The 20,026-nt window shown below is 59.3% G+C and overlaps 5 protein-coding genes across 5 annotated transcripts in view; 2 read left to right on the top strand and 3 right to left on the bottom strand.

The window, feature by feature from the left end:
- GMORB2_2321 (adenylate cyclase) overlaps positions 1-5,688 on the top strand; it is a gene marked incomplete at both ends in the record, with an annotated part of 7,130 nt that extends 1,442 nt beyond the window's left edge. The window contains one exon of the mRNA XM_035464301.1: positions 139-5,688. Coding sequence (XP_035320011.1) covers positions 139-5,688 — 5,550 coding nt within the window. The remainder of the gene's footprint in view (positions 1-138) is intronic.
- A 1,101-nt stretch (positions 5,689-6,789) lies between these two features.
- On the bottom strand, positions 6,790-8,691 carry GMORB2_2320 (alpha-1,6-mannosyltransferase; the record flags this gene model as incomplete). The annotated part of the gene is made up of 2 exons (XM_035464300.1): positions 6,790-8,090; positions 8,247-8,691. 2 exons carry the CDS (start codon positions 8,689-8,691, stop codon positions 6,790-6,792), a joined length of 1,746 nt encoding a protein of 581 aa, XP_035320010.1.
- A 495-nt stretch (positions 8,692-9,186) lies between these two features.
- GMORB2_2319 (Yos1-like) lies at positions 9,187-9,828 on the top strand (the record flags this gene model as incomplete). The annotated part of the gene is made up of 4 exons (XM_035464299.1): positions 9,187-9,214; positions 9,337-9,396; positions 9,511-9,618; positions 9,773-9,828. 4 exons carry the CDS (start codon positions 9,187-9,189, stop codon positions 9,826-9,828), a joined length of 252 nt encoding a protein of 83 aa, XP_035320009.1.
- Positions 9,829-10,176: 348 nt separating this feature from the next.
- GMORB2_2318 (ubiquitin carboxyl-terminal hydrolase 9/13) lies at positions 10,177-12,962 on the bottom strand (the record flags this gene model as incomplete). Its single annotated transcript, XM_035464298.1, has 3 exons — positions 10,177-12,255; positions 12,599-12,745; positions 12,924-12,962. 3 exons carry the CDS (start codon positions 12,960-12,962, stop codon positions 10,177-10,179), a joined length of 2,265 nt encoding a protein of 754 aa, XP_035320008.1.
- A 5,005-nt stretch (positions 12,963-17,967) lies between these two features.
- Positions 17,968-19,208, bottom strand: GMORB2_2317 (solute carrier family 25 (mitochondrial phosphate transporter), member 3; the record flags this gene model as incomplete). The annotated part of the gene is made up of 3 exons (XM_035464297.1): positions 17,968-18,036; positions 18,190-18,978; positions 19,110-19,208. The coding sequence occupies 3 exons, from the start codon at positions 19,206-19,208 to the stop codon at positions 17,968-17,970; spliced, it is 957 nt and encodes a 318-aa protein (XP_035320007.1).
- Between the last annotated feature and the right edge of the window lie 818 nt (positions 19,209-20,026).

The following is a 20,026-nucleotide window of genomic DNA, read 5'->3' as shown; positions in this document are numbered from 1 at the left end:
AAAAGAAAAAAAAAAAAAAACAGCTAGCGCCTGCTCCGACAACCGTCTTCCACACCTCTTACGTCGTACCAGATCAGATACTCAATTGACGTTGCTTGCTATCCTGTGTGCTGACACGCTGCATCCTCTTCATCTCAGGACATTGCACTCTATGGTGAAGCCCCCGTCCGCAACAGCCTCGCAGGACTCGATCGCGATCGCTACAAGGCCGAGACGCAGAACCAGACGCAGCACCCGCCCAAGACATCGTCATCCGCCCGCTCCGGCCACTCCAACTTCCACCTCCCAGGTCATCACCACCGGCACAATCGAAGCCATGACGACCAGCGAAGCATGAGGATAGCAGCGTCGAGCCGAGACGAGTCCGCCAACGGTTCCCAGATCACAATGGCCAGAGACAAGGGGAAGCGAGCGCCTGCGCCGAGCACGCGGTCCGGCGCGGACAGCCCGACGCCGAGCGCCAGCAGCATACCGATCCCTGGCTCCGCCTCCCGAGGCTCGCCCATGGACGTCAACAACTCACCGCCCACCCACCACAGCAAGTTTGGCCTCCTCGGCCGCTTCCGCAAACACCACAAGGACAAGGACGACGCCGGCTCCTCGAGACTCAAGTCGCTGCCTCAGTCGACCCGGTCACTCCAGACCAGCCAGACCGCCGGCCCGCCCGAGCTGTCTCCGTCCGCCACCGTCCCCCCGTCCATATACGGCGGCGCCGAGCAGGACGGTAGCGAATCCCTGGCCCAGTCGCGCCGCGGCGCCACCTTCAACAACAGGTTCCCCTTCTCCTCCGCCAAGAAGAAGCCGACGAACCGGCCCGCCGAGGATGATGACGAGCACATCGGCCCGACCGACCGCAGCGACCCGGGACACGTGTACCACCTCGACACCAACCTGAACGACATGGAAGGCATCTTGTCGAAGCCGCCGGCCCTGGCCCCCATCGACCTCGCCTTCATCAACGACCCGGAACGCCGCGAGTCCGTCGCCTCGCCGCCGCCAAAGGGACGGTGGGACGCGCCCGACAGCTGGGCCGTGCGGCGCGGCACCGACGACAACACGTACCAGACCCCCGAGCTCGACGAGACCCAGACGCCTCCGCGCGACGAGGAGAAGCTGAAGTCCTACTGCATCCGCATCTTCCGCTCCGACGGCACCTTCTCCACGCACTCCATGCCGCTCAACGCCAGCGTGACCGAGGTCATCTCCCAGGTCATCAAGAAGACGTACGTCGTCGACGGCCTCGAGAACTACCACATCATACTCCGGAAGCAGTCGCTGATCCGGGTCCTGGGCCCCAACGAGCTGCCGCTGCTCATCCAGAAGCGCCTGCTGCAGCAGGTCGGCTACGAGGAGAGGGATCGCATAGGCGACCTGGGCCGCGAGGACAACAGCTACCTGTGCCGCTTCATGTTCCTCTCCGCCAAGGAGAGCGACTTCCACTCCAAGATGGCCGACCTGGCCGTGCCCAGGAACCAGAAGCTCAACTACGTCGACCTGTCGGCCCGCAACCTCATCACCATACCGATCTCGCTCTACTCGAGAGCCGCCGACATCATCTCCCTCAACCTCTCGCGCAACCTGTCGCTCGACGTGCCCCGGGACTTCATCCAGTCCTGCAAGAACCTCCGCGACATCAAGTTCAACAACAACGAGGCCCGGAGGCTGCCGCCGAGCCTGTCGCGGGCCGGCAAGCTCACCTACCTCGACGTCTCCAACAACCGCGTGGAGCACCTCGAGCACGCCGAGCTCGACACGCTCTCGGGCGTGCTCAAGATGAACCTGGCCAACAACCGCCTCAAGAGCCTGCCGCCCTACTTCGGCGCCTACCAGGCCCTGCGGTCGCTCAACATATCCTCCAACTTCCTCGACGAGTTCCCCCGCTTCCTCTGCGACCTGCAGAGCCTCGTCGACCTGGACCTCAGCTTCAACACCATCAGCCAGCTACCCGACGAGATCGGCAACCTCAAGAACCTGGAGAAGCTCCTCGTCACCAACAACAGGCTGTCCCACTCGGTCCCCCGCTCGTTCGCCGACCTCATCAGCCTCCGCGAGCTCGACATCAAGTACAACGGCATCACCTCCATCGACGTCATCTCGGAACTGCCCAAGCTGGAGATCCTGTACGCCGACCACAACGGCATCTCGGCCTTCACCGGCCGCTTCGAGCGCCTCCGGCAGCTCAAGCTCAACTCCAACCCGCTCAACAAGTTCGAGATTGAGGAGCCCATCCCCACGCTCAAGTCGCTCAACCTGTCCAACGCGCAGCTGGCCAGCATCGACTCGGCCTTCCACCACATGCCCAACCTGGAGAACCTCGTGCTGGACAAGAACTACTTCGTCTCGCTGCCCGCCCAGATCGGCACCCTGCTCAGGCTGGAGCACTTCAGCATAGCCAACAACTCGGTCGGCGAGCTCCCCCCCCAGATCGGCTGCCTGACGGAGCTGCGCGTCCTCAACGTGCGCAACAACAACCTCAGCCGCCTCCCCATGGAGATCTGGTGGGCCAAGAAGCTCGAGGTGCTCAACGCCTCGTCCAACATCCTCGACCACTTCCCCAAGCCGGCGTCGCGGCCGCCGCGGGTGCCGGGCGAGGACCAGCCGGAGCCGACGACGCAGAACGGCAGGCCGACGCTGGGCTCCCTGTCGTCCGCCCCCAGCTCGGACGAGCTCGCCGAGGAGAGGCGTCCCAGCCAGGGCTCGAGCACGCTCCTCAGCGTGGGGACGCTGCAGACGGCCGACAGGAAGAGCCCCATCATCTCGGTGTACGGCAAGGGCGGGCGCCAGACGTCCGTCATCTCGAGGAAGAACGGGTCCACGGCGGGCATCTCCGGGCCGCCGCCGCCGCCGCCGCCGCCGCTGCCGCCGTCGTCGGGCGCGACGGCCGTGGGCGGCGGCGGCAGGAAGGACTCGAGCCTGAACTCCAGACTGATCAACACCTTTGCCGGGTCGCTCCGGAACCTGTCGCTGGCGGACAACAGCCTGGACGACGACGTGTTCGACCAGATCACGCTGCTGGCGGAGCTGCGCGTCCTCAACCTCTCGTACAACGACGAGATCAGCGACATGCCCCAGCGATCCATCAAGAGCTGGCCGCAGCTCGTCGAGCTGTACCTGTCCGGGAACGGGCTGACGACGCTGCCCGCCGAGGACCTGGAGGAGTCGAGCCTGCTGCAGGCCCTCTACATCAACGGCAACAAGTTCACCAACCTCCCGGCCGACATCTCGAGGGCCAAGAAGCTGGCCGTGCTCGACTGCGGAAACAACTACCTCAAGTACAACATCTCCAACGTGCCGTACGACTGGAACTGGAACCTCAACCCGAACCTGCGGTACCTCAACCTGTCCGGCAACAAGAAGCTGGAGATCAAGCAGAGCGCGTGGAGCGGGACGGCGGCGATACCCGGCATGGGGGACAGGGAGCAGTACGCCGACTTCAGCCGGCTGACCAACCTCCGGGTCCTCGGCCTGATGGACGTGACGCTCACGCAGCCGAGCATCCCGGACCAGAGCGAGGATCGCCGGGTGCGGACCTCGGGCTCGCTGGCGGGCCACCTGCCGTACGGCATGGCCGACACGCTGGGCAGGAACGAGCACCTGTCGACCGTGGACCTGGTGGTGCCGCGCTTCAACTCGTCCGAGTCGGAGATGCTGCTGGGCCTGTTTGACGGGCAGGCCCTGTCGAGCGGCGGGTCCAAGATCGCCAAGTACCTCCACGAGAACTTCGGCAACGTTTTCGCCCAGGAGCTCAAGGGGCTCAGGAAGGCGGCCGAGGGCAGCGGGGGCGAGGACGAGACGCCGGCCGACGCGCTGCGGCGGGCCTTCCTGGCCGTGAACAAGGACCTGGCCACCATCACGGTGCACCACGCCGAGGACAGGCCCAGGACGACGCATCGGGGCTCGGCCCAGTCGCTGGTCCTGAGCAAGGAGGACCTCGCCTCGGGGGGCGTGGCCACGGTGGCGTACCTCCGGGGCACGGAGCTGTACGTCGCCAACGTGGGCGACGCGCAGGCCATGGTGGTGCAGAACGACGGGTACACCATCCTGACGCGCAAGCACGACCCGGCGGAGCCGTCCGAGCGGTCGCGCATCCGCGAGGCCGGAGGCTGGGTCTCGCGCAACGGCCGGCTCAACGACACGCTGGAAGTGTCGCGGGCGTTCGGGTACAGCGACATGATGCCGATCGTGCAGGCCGCGCCGCACGTCAGCAACATGACGGTCCGGCAGCAGGACGAGGCCATCGTGCTGGCGACCAAGGAGTTCTGGGAGTACCTCTCGCCGGGACTCGTGTCCGACATCGCCCGCGCGGAGCGGCAGGACCTGATGCGCGCGGCCCAGAAGCTGCGCGACCTGGCCATCGCCTACGGCGCGTCGGGCAAGATCATGGTCATGGTCATCAGCGTGGCGGATCTCAAGAGGCGCGTCGAGCGGTCCAAGATGGGAGGCTCCCGCGGACCCAGCATGTCCCTGTACCCGTCAGGCATCCCCGACGACGCGCAGCTGCTGCTGGCGGCGACGACGACGCGCAGGCCGCGCAAGGGCAAGGGCGGCGACGTGCTGGACTCGTCGCTGAACCGGCTCGAGGCCGAGATCCCGGCGCCGACGGGTAATATCGCCATCGTCTTCACCGACATCAAGAACTCGACGATGCTGTGGGAGATGTGCTCCAGCGCCATGCGGTCGGCCATCAAGCTGCACAACGACGTCATGAGGCGGCAGCTGCGGCGCATCGGCGGGTACGAGGTCAAGACGGAAGGCGACGCCTTCATGGTGTCCTTCCCGACGGCGACGTCGGCGCTGCTGTGGTGCTTCGCCGTGCAGCTGAGCCTGCTGACGGTGGACTGGCCGGCCGAGGTGCTGTCGGCGTCGTCGGCCGAGGTGCTGACCGACAAGGACGACACGCTCATCTCCAAGGGGCTGTCGGTGCGCATGGGCATCCACTACGGCGACTGCGTGAGCGAGACGGATCCGGTGACGCGGCGCATGGACTACTTCGGCCCCATGGTGAACAAGGCGTCGCGCATCTCGGCGGTGGCCGACGGCGGGCAGATCACGGTCTCGTCCGACTTCATATCGGAGATCCAGCGCTGCCTGGAGACGTACCAGGACACGGACCGCGACCGCGAGCGGCGCGACCGCAGCGGGTCGGACGAGATGGCGGCGGCGGCCGGCTTCGACGAGGAATCCTACGCCAACTCGGTCCGGAAGGACCTCCGGTCGCTGACGTCCCAGGGCTTCGAGGTCAAGGAGATGGGCGAGAAGAAGCTCAAGGGCCTCGAGAACCCAGAGGTCATCTACTCCATCTACCCGCACGCCCTGGCCGGCCGCATAGAGTACCACCAGCAGAACGAGCGGCGGGCCGAGGACCCGTCCGACGCCCAGCGCGACAAGGCCACCATGCTGAGGGCCGGTGCCAAGCTGGACATGGAGCCGAACACGATATTAGACCTGTGGAGGGTCGGCCTCCGGCTCGAGATGCTGTGCAGCACCCTCGAGGAGGTACGCGGCCCCGGGCTGAGGCCGCCCCCCGAGTCGGAGTTTGTGGATCGATTGACGTCGAGGGGTGGTGAGATGACGGAGAGCTTCTTGGTGAATTTCATGGAGCATCAGATCAGCAGGATTGAGGTATCGACTTTTTCTTCTTTTTTCTGTCTCTTCCTTCCCAACTCTTCTTCTCCTCACATTTGCTAACAAGGGGTTTTTTTTTTCTCTTTCTTTTTTTCCTTCGAATTACAGACCTGCGTCACAACCTTGACTGTCCGTCACCTAGCAAGAGTCGACGACGGTCCTCTACGTGAACTGAACCAGCTCCGAGGTCCGATGGCTTCGATCCTCGACTTCTTCGCCCAGCAAAAGAAAGAGCTGGATCGTTACCGAGAATTATACGGCGACTTACCTCCTCCCGATGCTACCGCCACGGCGGGTGGTAGTGGCCGTAACATGACCACCAGTATTACCAACAACAGCATATATGAGGATGAAGAAGAAGGAGGAGGAGGAGGAGGAGATGGTGATTATGAAGAGGATGAGGAAGAGGAAGGAGAGGAAGTTTCTGTCGAGGCGGATGATGAAGACGACGATGAAGATGAGGAAGATGACGATGACGATGATGAGGAAGAGAATGGTAGTGATGAGAGTTGAAGAAATGTTAGTAGGGGCAGAAGGGAAAAGAAAAAAAGGGGGACAGGGAGGGGGGGGGGGAGGGACTTTTTTCGGGGTTTTTTTTTTATAATATACGGTATAAAAAAATTAAGGGGGGGGGGGGGGGGGGCTGTTGGTAAAAGGAATTCTGGAAGGGTAAAGGAAGGGAGGGCGGTATATCTGCAATCTGCATATGACTGACGCACATATTCAAACAAAAGGTTTCATATATATATATATACATATATATATATTAGTTGTTTTATACTGTTTTCTTCTTTCTAGTCTCGAGGGGGGTTTAATGTATATAGTTGTTTTTATGTTTATATATATTTGGTAGACAGTTTAATAGTCAAGGCGTCTCTTTATTCTTTATTAGGTATTCCTTTTTTTTTAAAAAAAAAACACAACTCTTTTTTAATTGGATAATCGCTGTCAAGGAGAAGAAAGGTGAAAAAGAAACAAGAATAAAGTAAGAGATGGAAATGAAGAATGATGATGTACTTTCTATATATAAAAAACGCTGACGTGAGAGGATAATATATGACCTTTTTTTTTTTGCGAGGGGAAAAAAATAAAAGGAAAGATTGAAGAGAAAGATTAAACACAAATGATGAAGGATTGAAAAAATAGAAGAAGGATTTCAAAGACTCATGTAGTCTGGTGATAACGTCTCATTAAGCGAATACGCGGAGCCATACGGGGACCAACCCACCAGCCACCTGTGCGCTTCCTGACCCACTGTCTGACCTCGGCGACGCGAGCGCCCAGACCGAGGATGTTGTGCTCCCCGTACTCGTCCTGGCTCTGACTACGGTCGGGTTCGGACAAGATGCCGGCGGCCTCCTCGCCGGGGCGGAGGAACTCGATGCCGGCAAAGGCTTGGATGACGCCGACGACGTCCCAGGCACCGATGGGCAGGTCGGGGTCCTCCTCCAGGGCGTAGCCGAGGCGGGACCAGTAGTGAGGCCAGCCGAGGGTGCCGTCGTGCTCGGTCCTGTCGAAGAGGAGGAGCGGGGCGATGGAGGGGTCGACCAGCATCCGGGCGTCCACGTCCGGGTCGTCGGCGGTGGCGGCGTACAGGGCCAGCGGCAGGCCGAGCGGGTTCTGGCCGAACAGGGTGAGGCCGGTCATGCAGGTGAGGACGTCGGCGTGGGTGAGGATGTGCGGCGGCATCTTGACCTTGACGTCCGGGTGGGGCGAGGTCGAGGCCACCAGGGCCACGTCCGAGGCCACCAGGGCGCGGAGCTGGGAGAGGGCGTCGCCGCCCGGGTAGTTGAGGGCGGAGACCAGGAGCATGGCGGCCGAGGCGGCCAGGCACAGCGGCGCGACGAGGCCGGCGGCGGCGGCGGCCAGGCGGCTGGGCAGGGAGCGTGGGGCGCGCGACGAGAGCAGGTTGGCGCCCAGGGCGGCGGCGGCCGTCAGCGGGGGGACGACGTAGAAGACAAAGCGGGCCTCCTTGTGCGGCTGGGCCGAGTAGACGGCCACGAAGAGCAGGGAGGGCACGCAGAGCAGTCTGGCCGGCCGGGACGTGGCCGGGTGCCACAGCGCGAAGCCGATGAGCGGCGGGGAGAGCGGGTTCATCAGCAGCCGCGGCAGCGCCGACGAGAAGTACCAGTGCCAGGGCGACACGCCCCACTCCGACGAGGACCCCTGGACCGCGTTGAAGTAGAAGGCCGACAGCTCCGGCCACACCGGCCTCTGCCAGAAGTACGAGTCTATGGGCACCGAGATGGCGAGCGACAGCGCCAGGGCGCCTAGGACGACGGGCGCCAGGGCCCTAGGGTCGGCGCGCCCGACCAGGACGAGGTAGCCGCCCAGCGAGGCCAGGAGGATGGCCAGCTCGGCGCGGAAGACGGCGGCGGCCATGGTCATCAGCACTATGGCCTGCTGCGTTCGACGGGATGACGCCTTGTCGTTCGTTGGGAGGATGAATGAGAAGGATAGGGTCGCTGGTGGCGGAGAGTGTTAGAGACGCTTCTCGTTCTGTTCCTTTATATATATATATACAGGATATGAACAGGATATATGAGAGTGATGTGCAGAAGGGGGGGGGGGAAGAAGGAAAACAGGAAGAAGGAAAGAAAGGAAGAGAAGAGAAACCTTACTGAGTCCAAAGGCAAACATGTTAGGAAGGGTCCTGGAGAGGTAGAACATGATGTGAAACTGGCAGACCATGAGGACCGTCCACCAGCGGCCGACGCCGACGCCAAACGCCCTGGAGAGGGACGTCTTCATGACGAGCAGGCAGGCGGCGTTGAAGGCGCCGAGCACGGCGCGCACGACCATCTGGGCGTGCCGGAAGCCGGTCACGGCGATGATCGGCTGGCTCACGCCCGAGAGGAGCACGGCGCCGACAAAGGTGCGCGGCACCACCCCGGGAAACGTCATGTGGTCATACGTCGTCGCCAGGCGGTCGCGGATGCCGCTGGTGGGCGTGCCGTAGACCAGCAGGTCGTGCGTCGCCTGCATGTTGAACGACTCCTCCACCTTTGTGTGAGGGGCCGCCAGGAGGTGGATGAGGGGGACGATGAAGAGGAGACTCGACAGCATGGGGTCTGGTGTTGTCCGTGGTCAGACATTGTTTGGGGGGGGGGATATCGCGAGCTCGTGTATATCGTCAAACCTGCAAGCTTTCTCTTTTTTTTTTTTCTTTTTTTTTTGCCTGGGTAAAGGTTGGGAGGAGGAGGGGAGGGTTGGGTTTGCTTCACATACCTATCAGCGTCTTCATCTTGACGGTCGACATGACTGGATTCTGATCAAGACATGTACGTAAATCACCTCATCCACATCAGAGAGAGAGTACGGGTACATGTATATATCTACAGCGAAACTGAAAAGACGACGTTGAGTGAGATGAGCTGAAGCTCCCCCCTCTACACCTGACACACACACAACAGCAACAGCCCGGATCGGCACAACCATCCCCCGCCCAACTCCAGCTACGCCAAAGCTACGCCATCAAATCATCTTCCCCCACAAACGCATCACCATCTCTGTCCTTCCACGTCGCATCGCAAAAGGTTCCCCCCACCTCATTCTTCAAAGATGCTCTACTTTGGCAACCTATTCTACTGTACGTTTTTTTCCCCCTTCTCTTTCCCCTCCATCTCATCTCTTCTCCTTCCTTCGCTCTGGGAATTTCCTAAACTTCCCCTTCGCCCTGCTAACCTAGAAATGAATATATAAAAAACATAGTCATCGTCCTCCTCATCAATGCCGTCGCTATTCTATCCGAGGACCGATTCCTCGCGCGGAGTATGTCTTTTTTTTTTTTCCACTTACCCTCCTTCAACCTCCCCGACAATATTCCACCGAACAGAAGAAGAAAAGAGAAGAGAGAGACAAACAGGAGATCTGACGTCGAGATAGTAAACTTCTCCCCATCTTCATACGACCCCGCCTTCGGAACCGGTACGGACGCGAGCGTCAAGGCAAAGGTCATCACTCTCATTGCCAGTACGAGGACGTTGATGCGAAGTACGTCGTCCCCCAAACTTCTACGCAGGAACAAGATACTCCCAGAGGTGCTATGCGAGAGATCGAAACAGAGTCCTACGGGTGGAAAGAACGGACCAACGAAGCGATCCGGAAAGAATAGAGGATGGAGAATGCCGATGCTGACTTCATCCAGTGCCTCTCATATTCGTCAATACTGTCATCATACTCTACGAGCTGGTCCTCGGTTAGAACGGTACGGCAGGGGGGAGAAGGAAAGAAAGAAGGAAGGAAAGGGGGCATCGCAACAGATGAGGGGGGGGACAGATGCATGGGATAAAAAGTCATAGAAAAGGACCGTCGAGGGCCGACGCGTAGGAGTTTACCGTATCCTACCGATCAGCGTCACGGCTGCGTGTCAGCTTGAAGATACGCTCAGATGCCATGTGTGCCCAGTTTATCTCTTAAATTGTACAATTATTCTGGCTCTTCTTTGTTCTTGTTTTTGCTTTTGGCTTTTTTTTCTTCTTCCTCCTATCCTTCTCTTGTCAAATCCAGACCTCCGAACCTCTGACCCCTGCCCTGGCTTGACCCCCAAGACTAGGCCAGGATGTTCGTGCTCTTCTTCCTCCCGGTAGTCGTGCTCAACCCCCTCCATCTACCCTGGCCGCCATTGCTCTCCGGCGGCACCCCGTTGCTCGTGGATGCAGATGCCGCCTCGGTCGTTGTCGTTGTCGGCGTCTCCGGTAGCGGCGGTGGTGCTTCCCCATTACTGCTCGCGCCTCTGTCCCTCTTGAGGAAGCTGACGCTCCTCCTGGCCATCGACTTGGACCCGCGTTTTGACCGGTCCAGGAATCCAAAGGGGCTGCTGCTCGAGTCGCTTCCTGCCCCTGCACCGTTGCCGTTGCCGTTGCCGTTGCCGTTGCCGTTGCCGTTGCCGCTTCCGTGGCCGGACTCTTTGTTGTTGCTGCTGCTGCTCCGGGACGTCTCCTCCTTGGCCGCCGACCTCTTGCTGGCCGCCATGGCCTTTTGAAGTTCGTCCTCCTCGTTGCGCCGTGCTGCCAGGTGCTTCAGGCGATCTTCCTGCCGCCGTCTCTCATCCTGCTTGGCCCGTTCTCTGCGCTCCTTCTCCGCCTGCTTCTCTGCTTTTTCGGCTGCCTCGCGTTCCTTCTTCTCACGTTTCCTGCCCTCCTTCGTCGACGTCGTGGGCTTGATCGCCTCGGCCTTGGGCGGCTGCGGCTGCTGCTGCTGCTGCTGCTGCTGCTGCTGCTCCGGCTCCTCGACGATCGTCCCGGATGACGGTGACGCTGCCAGGGCGCCGTGGTTCGGTGCCGTTGCCGGCGGTGCCAGGTCTATCGAGACCTTGGCATGCGCCGGGCTCGGTTCCGCCATGTCGTGGCTGTCCCTGCTGCCGTTGGTGCTGACGGGCTGTGCCGGCCGCGGCTGCGGGTGGGGCTTGTCGTGCCTGTCGTCGTCCCCGGTAGCCAGGTCGGCCGCCTCGTTGGCCAGCTTCACCTCCTCCATGCCTTCCCTGACGTGCTCCTCCCTGACCTTTTCGAACGTCGTCTCCTGATAGAATAGGACGTAAGCCGTGGCCATGCCGGGCTTGTCTCCGAAGAAGTTGCGCACAAAGTGCTTGTCGACGGGCTCCACCATCTCGTCGTCAAACAGGACCCAGCCGCGGTCCTTGGTCTTGACTATGGACACGTAGTGCCCGTGGTAGGCGTTGCCGCCGATGTGGACGACGACGGCGTACAGCTCGTACAGCCGATCCGGGTCCTCGGCCTCGTCCGTCGTGTTGAACATGCGCAGGTGGTACGGGTACACGACGCGGTGGAACAGCTTCTGCAGCCGGCTGTAGTCCTCGGTGTACTTGAAGCGCTTGAGGTGCAGCGTCAGCACCTTGGGTAGCCGCTTCACCTTCATGCGCTTCTCCGCCTCCTGCAGGCCGCCGCACGCGTCGCAGTGGAACTTGTTGCGCTCGCAGAGCATCTCGTCGTCCGAGAACTTGCGCAGGCACGACGTCACCGACGAGTGCTCCTCCAGGTCGATCGACAGGTCGAGGAACGTCTCGTCACGCCGGGACGCCGTCCCGCACGACAGGCACTGCGTCTCCGACGTCAGGAGACCCTCGAATATGTCGTGCACCCAGCCGGTACCTGGCGGCCTCGCGGCGCCGTTCACGTGGTTCGACTGTCCCAGCGCGTTGCCCACCGACTCGGACAGGCCTCTGCCGTCGTCCTCGAGCGCTGCCGCCTGCGTCGCCTGGACCTTGCGGGCGTTCTCCTCGACGTTGGCGATGACGTCGTTGAGGACGAGACCGTAGAACTCGTGGGCGTCCTGGTGCATGGAATTGCGAAACAGCTCATTGTCCTTCTTGAATATCTCGAGGAATCGCTGGGGGCTCAGGACGCCGGTGCGGCTCTGGCTCTCGATGAGGGCGAGGAAGATGTCCTTGAGGCCGGTAAAGGTGCACTCGTCCATGCCGTAGGCTTCGGCGCGCTGCTGGGCGAGCTCGAGGATCGGGCCCTTGAGCATAGCCTGCTTCTTCTTGTACTCCGGGGTGTCGGGTTTCTCGTCGGGACGGACAGCGCCAGGGGCGGAGCTGCTCTGTCCTCCTCCGATGCCGAGGCCCTGCCTCTGCCTCGTGCCATGGGCCACGCCGGTACCGTTCTTCTGCTGGATGTTCAACGGGGTCGGGTTTGCGGGGGCGCGGATGGTGACGTCGACCCTTGGCCGCCCGTCGTTGGGGTGGTCGGCTGGAAGTCGGGACGGGTAGTTGATGACGTGTTCGCGGAACAGGTCGTTGTAGAAGAGGGCCTGGACGATCGAGTTGCAGTAGCTGTGGGGTCAGGTCATCTCGTTAGCGGGACCGGCATCACGGATGGAGCGAGGGGCGGTCGCAGTACCAGGTGTTTCCAAACTGAGGCGACTATTACGTTAGCTTTTTGCGATCGGCACTGGGTTCCGATCCCGACGGTAGGGCGAGGAGACGGAGGAGGGATTGCGCGAGGTGACCTACATTCTCGAAACCGTAGAAGCGGTCGCTCCCATCCTGACGAAGCGGACCGGCATTCTGGAGCATCTTCTCGAGCGGAGTCAGTTCGCTGGATTGGCTGTCATCCCTCTTCTTGGGGGCAGCGTCCTTGGCGGCCGGGTTCGCAGAGCCCTAGAGGCGAGAGGCGGTGTTCCGTCAGCAGAGCGCAAGGGAGGAGAGGCAGGGAGCGGGCTCGAGGATCCTTGGCGCGCAGGCACCAAAGGCGAAAAGGACGCATGCGGGGGGGCGGAGGGAGGAGAGGGAGAGGAGAGGGAGAGATGATGGGGATGATGTCGAGGAAGCTTCATACCGTGCCGCCACCGATGATCTTGTGGAAGAAGCTAGCCATGCTGGCGTGGGAGGAGAGGTGTTGCGCCGGCGACCGGAGGGTGGATGGCGGGTCAATTGAGGGAGCAGAGAGAGGGCGGTGATGTGAGGTGCGTATGTGTGTGTGTGTCGCGGCCGTGGGTGAGCGACAGCCTTACGCTGCGCGACACTTGGGGTCCACGACGAGCTGCGCACGTGGAGAATGCACGGAGCCCATGCGTGAAGACGGGGACGGGGAAGACGGTGAGCCGTCGACTCGATGAAGCTGCGGAAGAGACCAGACCCCTCAAAGCCGAGGAAACGAGAAGAGGCTGCTGGGGCGTGATGGTGGTGGTGGTGGTGTCGGTGGTGGCCAATCGGTCGAGGTGCGGAGTCGGAAAGCGTCGGCGGGATAGGTATTCACCGAGCGCAATTCGGGACAAGAAAACGATGAGAAGGGGGGGAGGGAGGACTGACGGATGAGGTGATGATGTATCAAGGAGAGGAGGAGAGGACGGAGGGAGTGACGCTCGAGGGTGCAGAAGATGGGGAATGAGTGGGTTGGAGAGAGTGGAAGGAAGTAATGGAAGAGTCGAGGAAGGTGGGATGGTGGTGTCAAGGCAGTACGAGTAAGTAGCAGGACTGTACGGATTGGATACTCGTAGATTCGTACTACTACCACTACTGCTGCTGCTACTGCTACTGCTACTACGCAGCTGCAAGGGAACGACAGTAGAAGCACTGGAGCAGTAATAATGGCAGCGGGAGCGTATCTCTGCTATCTGCGGTTCGACTAGTACGTGGGTGTTGGTGCTCGCAGTATTGATACCTGGTCGACGTACAGTCTGTACTCCGTCATGTACTCCGTACTCGCAGCAACCGTCTTCCGGGTACCGTCGCCAGGGGAGTGTCTACCTGCCCATCCGCAACGCTGGATGTACCCGTACCGATCCGTGACAGATGGATGTCACCCGTACTGTACCGCCAGCTCCAGCACTCTCTACCGTCTCTCCGCGAGATGGACATGGGATGGCGGAGGAATGGGTGGGGGGAGTTGCGGATTAACTGGAGGCCACCAAACAGAATGGGAAGATGCAGGGGAGGAGGGTACGAGCAGGGCTTGGGTGTGATGGATTGATGATGCCGTTTCTCGATGATGGTGTTTCGTACACTCGGTATGCCCGTATGCTCGTATGCTCGTGTGCCCGTATGCTTCCCAAGGGCCGAGGCTAATTGATCAATCGATACTCTCTCGGGTCTACGCCACCGTCGGTCGATGGCATCACGGGTAGAGTCGATACGGACCTGCGTCCAAGATGGCGTGTCCGGACGTTGGACGAGAGGTAATATGACGCTCCGGGGAAGGATCCATGGAAGGAGGCCCATGACCTCCCATCGATGCCCTCCATCCCGGATGATAGCGGCAGAGTACGGAGTACGTACGAGCAGAGATGGGCGGTCCCGCCAGCACTGCACTGGCCGTCCGTCAGGCCTGTTGGCCGTAGTCCCCCTCCACATGTATCAGCATCTACTCGTGTTTTTTATCTTCATCTTCTTCCTCGTAGCCTGCAGGCCTCCCCCCCTCCTCTCAGGCAACTATCATCACCAGAATCTCCCGCTGCCGCAACACTCCGTGCTGCCAACGCTCCCGTACTGCCAATACTCCGTACTGCTACTCCAGGTACGTAGGTCGGTACCGCAGATACATGCAGGTACCTCTCTCGTACCTCCAGGCTGCCTGCGCAGCATGTACTGTACTCGTCGTCTACAAGGCGATGCTGGCTTCCCCCACCCTCTGACCCCTGTAAAACTCCCGCAATCCCAATACGTATTATGATTTATCACTGCACAACCTGGAGTTCATAATGCTCTCTATACGCACGTACGGATAGACGTCCTCTCTCGTGCTTCTACAGCGCAGGGGACCCCCCTTCCCCCCCGGGCTCGAGCCCCACGCAGGCCTGCCTCGGGGCAGGTCAGAACCCCAGGAACGCTGTCATCTACGCTAGGCGGTCCGTGGGATGGTGGTAGCAGTCACTGGTGATACTCGCAGTCGGTACTTCGGTCCGTACGATCTGTAGGCTACGGTAGGCGTCTGCGTATGTGCAGATGGTGCTACCGCGTACACGTGTTCGTACTCGTCGATTCCGAACGATGACGATGATCACGATGATGCTTCCGTGCTGATGCTCCGTAGAGCGATACTCCGCAGATGATACTGCGCACTCGTCAACTGACAATGACCGACTGCACGCAATCAGTGGGCCTGCCAAGGAGAAGCCACCCCCTCTCCGGACTCCGAGGACCGATGATAAGTCGCGGATGTTACCACTAGGTATGTACGGAGTAATAGTAGGTGGGTAATACTACCACTACTACAGATTACTATTACTACTATTACTACTGCTGCTGCTGCTGCTACTGCTGCTGCTGCTGCTACTGCTGCTACTACTTTTACGACTATTACCACCGCTACTACTACTACCGCTACGACTGCTGCTGCTACTACTACTACACTATCACTAGTGCTACTATTACCACTACTATCGCTGCTGCTGCTGCTGCTGCTGCTGCTCCGTACATGTACTAGCAGCATTACCTGCAGCCCCCGTAGGGCATGGAGAACAGGCAGAGAAGGATACGAAACATGCCCGTCATGTACCAGTATCAGCCCACGAGCTCTGATCCAATCGCCCACGGGTCCGTCCCACGACCGGGGAACGGAGGACAGAGACGTTGTTGTTACCTTAACTCCGTCCCCGGTACCTCGAGTACGGCGTAGTGGTGGCAGCTGTGGGAGCACGCTGGGCAGTAGTGCCATGCGGCCCATTGGCCCCCTCCCCAGGCCAGATATTGACTGTTATTGCTTGTATCAGCTTCTCTCCCCCCCCCCCCCCCCCCCCCCCCCCCCTCCCCGGCCACTCGCGCTAGATACGGCCGAGTTGCGTGTTGCGCGCTAACCTCGTCCACTTGCATCAGATAGATCATACGCATCAGCAGCACCGGTCGTTTCTGCGCGCAGTATCGATGCCAGTATTCGACAATTATCAATACTCCGTACATGTACGGGTAGTCGCGCAGTTGGCGCAGTTGTAAAGGCCTCCCGGTACCATCTTCCACCTATGCTTCTTTCTGTCTCTCTCTCTCTCCCTCTCTCTCCCTCTCTCTCTCTCTCTCTCTCTCTCTCTCTCTCCAGTCTCTTGTTNCTATGCTTCTTTCTGTCTCTCTCTCTCTCCCTCTCTCTCCCTCTCTCTCTCTCTCTCTCTCTCTCTCTCTCTCCAGTCTCTTGTTCTGTGGTGCCCCATACCACTCCCACTCCCATACCACTCTGAGCCTCTGAGCCATCTCTGCATCTACCCGTGCAGGTACGTGTTTACTCGCTACATATCACGGTAGTAATGATACTCCGTACAGTATTACCATGTATAATCTGACCTCGTGTCGTCGGGTTGGGTCGGGGTCGTTGGTTTTTTTTTTTTAATCTTTATGCCTGTCCCGTGCCTGTGGGGGTATGTAATAATCACTAGAGCCATGCATCTGTCATCCATCGAGAAAAAAAAAGAACAGTCCGACTCTTTTTTTTTTTTCTTTTTTTTTTTTTGCGCCAAGAAACAGAGGGAAGAGGAATCTGGATGGAAGAAGAAGGACCGAAATCGAAGACATCCACCACCTACCATGTACTGCTACAGACCTATACAATGCATTCATCCTGACCTCCTCCCCGGGGGCTCGCTACGAACCTACCAGGCAATATTATTACCGTGTGTGCGCACACGTCGCCTTCCGCCCTCCTTCTAGAATGTACGACGAGATTATCCGGGGCAAGGCACACACACACACACACACACACACAACCAAACCACGTGAGATCGGATAGGCTTGTCCCTCCGCCCCCTCCTTCTCCACATTCTTGTCACGCAGGCGAGAGAGGGGTCATGATCTGGTCTGAGAGGGTTGTGCTTTCAACCGGCAGCATCCTCCATCCGGCTGGGCTGATCAGGCGAGAGAGAGAGGGAGAGAGGGCATTACGCAGGAGTGGAATGGGGTGATGATCAGGGTATCATGTATATTTTATATACATCCTGGTTGGCATCACGCCGCCTGTACTGGTGATAACTCGTACGAGACGATACCAATATCGCGAGACGGAGACGGATTAGCTTAGAAACTGATTGCTACCGGGTACGTATCACTCTGTATCGGATCTCAAGACGTCTTCCGGTCGCACGTGCAGCTCACTGTCGACCCTCCATGTGGATGATGATACCAAACATCACCCCCATCGTTGCACGGTCGTAATACTGTACGTAGGGTCGATCATGTTTGGGTTCAGACCTGACCTCTCCCTCTCTCCCTCACTCCCCCTCTCCCTCTGTCCCAAGCAGGCCTGACCTATGCGGCCTCAGGACACATGCAATATTGCCAGCTTGCCTACTGACTAATAAGCTAGCAGCAGAAATTGTTTCTGCATGCAGTGCACCATATCACGCCGCAGTCCACTTTTCTTCTTCCTCTTCTTCTCTTTTTCTTTTCCTGCCTCTTCTTTGTCGCCCTCCCCGATCATCTAGGGAAGAGGGTGTAGGGTGCGTCTGCGGGGTTGGCTGCTAGTCGGCGATGGATGACGGTATAAACCGGGAGGGGGGGAGGGGCAAACAAAACTTGTTCTCCTATTGCACTTTCTACTTCTGATACTCTTCCGCCAGTATTCTCGACTCGTCTCTTATTTATCTTCTCCATCTTGTTCGAGCATCGTGGCGCAGGCTATGTGCATGTGTACAGCAGTGACAAGTGTACGAGCCTACGATAGATGTCGTATTACCGTCACTTCACTGCATGCACATGTTCTTCGAGACTGCTGCATATAAAGGGGAAAAAAATTGAGGAGCCAACAGCATGGTATCAAACTAGCTAATACTACCCCTCCTTTTCTCCTCTCGAATATGTAAGAAAGGGAATCATCCCAGCCTGATGGTCTGACCTGTAGCAGCAGAGAGAAAGCAGAGAGAGCAAGGCAAGGCAGGCAAACAGCATGCCGGAACCGTCTCCGCCTATTTCTTCTCCTCTGCCGGGGGAGCACCACCAGTGGTAGGGAAGCCCATGAAGATCTTGAAGTAGTCCTATGGTCAAGTATATCAGCAAAAGGGGCCAGGATGTCAGACAAGAAGAAGAAGAAGAAAACCGTCTTCTCAAAGCACACACAAGGAAGACGAAGAGAAAGAGGGGGGAGGAAGGGAAAAAAAAGGAAGGAAAAAAAAAAAAAAGAGACATACGTAAATCATCCACTGCAGACCAGTAAGGGTACCGATCATGACGATACGGACGGGCAGACCGTTCCACAGTCCACCGAACCCGATATCCTTGTATATCCTCCCGACGGCGCCGCCAAACGACTCCCCGGCGCCGCGGTTAGAGTTGAGCTTGCTGACCATGACGTCGGCGGGGTGCGAGACGACGGCGCACAGGATGCCGGCGAGGTAGCCGCCCGTGAAGGAGACGCCCGTCTGCTGCAGCTTGGAGTAGTCGTCCTTGGATCCGGGGAGGCGGGCGTAGATGTTCTCGACGATGGTCTCGAACGAGGCGAACTTCATCATGGTGTAGGGGATCTGGCGGCCCCACAGCGGCGCGATGCCCTTGTACAGGCCCCCCCAACCCTCGGCGGCGACGATGGACCGGATGCCGTCCAGGGTGCCGCGGTAGGGGCTGGGGATGCTCCCCTGCGATCGGACCTTGACGGCCTCGAACGGGCACAGGGCGATGTCGGCCAGGAACTCGGCCGACGCCGACGCCGCCAGGTACAGGCCCGTCTTGTACTTGGCCGCCGCCTCGGGCCCGGCCGCGTCCGAGTACGTCTTCTTGAAGTACTCGTACCATCCGTACTTGAAGGCGCCCTGCGCCGAGTAGCCGAACAGCGTAGGGCTCCAGCCCGTGAAGATGCCGCGCAGCCCCTCCCCGCGGTACACCTTGCCCCATGCCTGGAAGTTGCCGGTGTATAGCTTGGGGTCCACCTGTCGGCGCGTCTTGACGAGGTCGAGGGGTGTCACGGCCGTGTGGGTGAGGCCCTGGGTTCCCAAGTCAGACAATCAGAGGAGCTCTAGGAGGAACCTTCATCGAGGAGGTCGGGGGGGGGGGGGGGGGGTAAGAGATGAGAGGGTTTAGGAGAGAGGTGGTGACCGGTTAGCTGGTTACTCACACAGGCTAGGAGACCTCCGAATGTGCAGGCGGCATAGTATTCGCCCGAGTAGAGCTCGATGCCCGGCTTCTTGACGCCCGCCTTTTCAAGTTGCGACATGGTGATCTTCTTTCTCTCTTTCTATCCGAGGTCGGTCCTATCGTCAGACACGTCAGCACGCATCCGAAACCGTCCATCCCCTCATCTCCCCTTCGGGAGGGTCGGGGTAGCGTGTAGAGCGTAGCGGACTCACCTCGAGGAAGGCTGCAGAGAGACGACACAGAGATGGAATGGTAGAGTAAGGCAGGGAAGAAAGGGGAGAAGAAGAGGGTGAAGGGGAGAGATGGACTTGCTGAAATAGATGAGCAGAGAGGGAGGGATTGCCGACTGCGTGTGCCGGCTGACTGCAAAGCAAGAGCAGCGACAAGTGTGACATCACCTTCTTCCCCGGTGCTCCCCGATCTCTGGACGCAGGCCCAGACAGCATGCTGCTTATCAGTCATTGATTCGAGCAATCATCTTCTTTTCCCTCCCCTTCCACACCCAGCTCTGGTCCCTCCATTCTCTCATCTCGACTCCTCTCCAGTGCTCTGACTTTTTTTTCTTTTTCTATTCTTTCTTTCTACGGACTGGTAGGGTCTGAGTTGGTGTGGATGGCCATCATGATCCATATCATATAATTACGGTGCATCCTGGGGAGGAGTCTACCGGTGCTGGAGTGGAGCCGTCGGCAAGTAAAGTAAGCACCAAACCAGCTCTGGTTCTTTTCCCGCATCATTGTCGGACCCCACCCAAGCTTTGATCACCGAGTCATCCACCGAGCTCTTCTTCTTCATCACCTCCCATCTATTTGATATTCTACCTATAACGTCTCTCTCTATTGCATTCTGCTGCCTCTCACTCCTCCCCCCCCCCCCCCCCCCCCCCCCCCCCCCCCA

Source organism: Geosmithia morbida (genome assembly GCF_012550715.1).
Source record: "Geosmithia morbida isolate 1262 chromosome Unknown scaffold_12, whole genome shotgun sequence".
Lineage (NCBI taxonomy): Eukaryota > Fungi > Ascomycota > Sordariomycetes > Hypocreales > Bionectriaceae > Geosmithia > Geosmithia morbida.
Note: the sequence above shows the minus strand (reverse complement) of the source record. Positions and strands in the feature narration are given on the sequence as shown.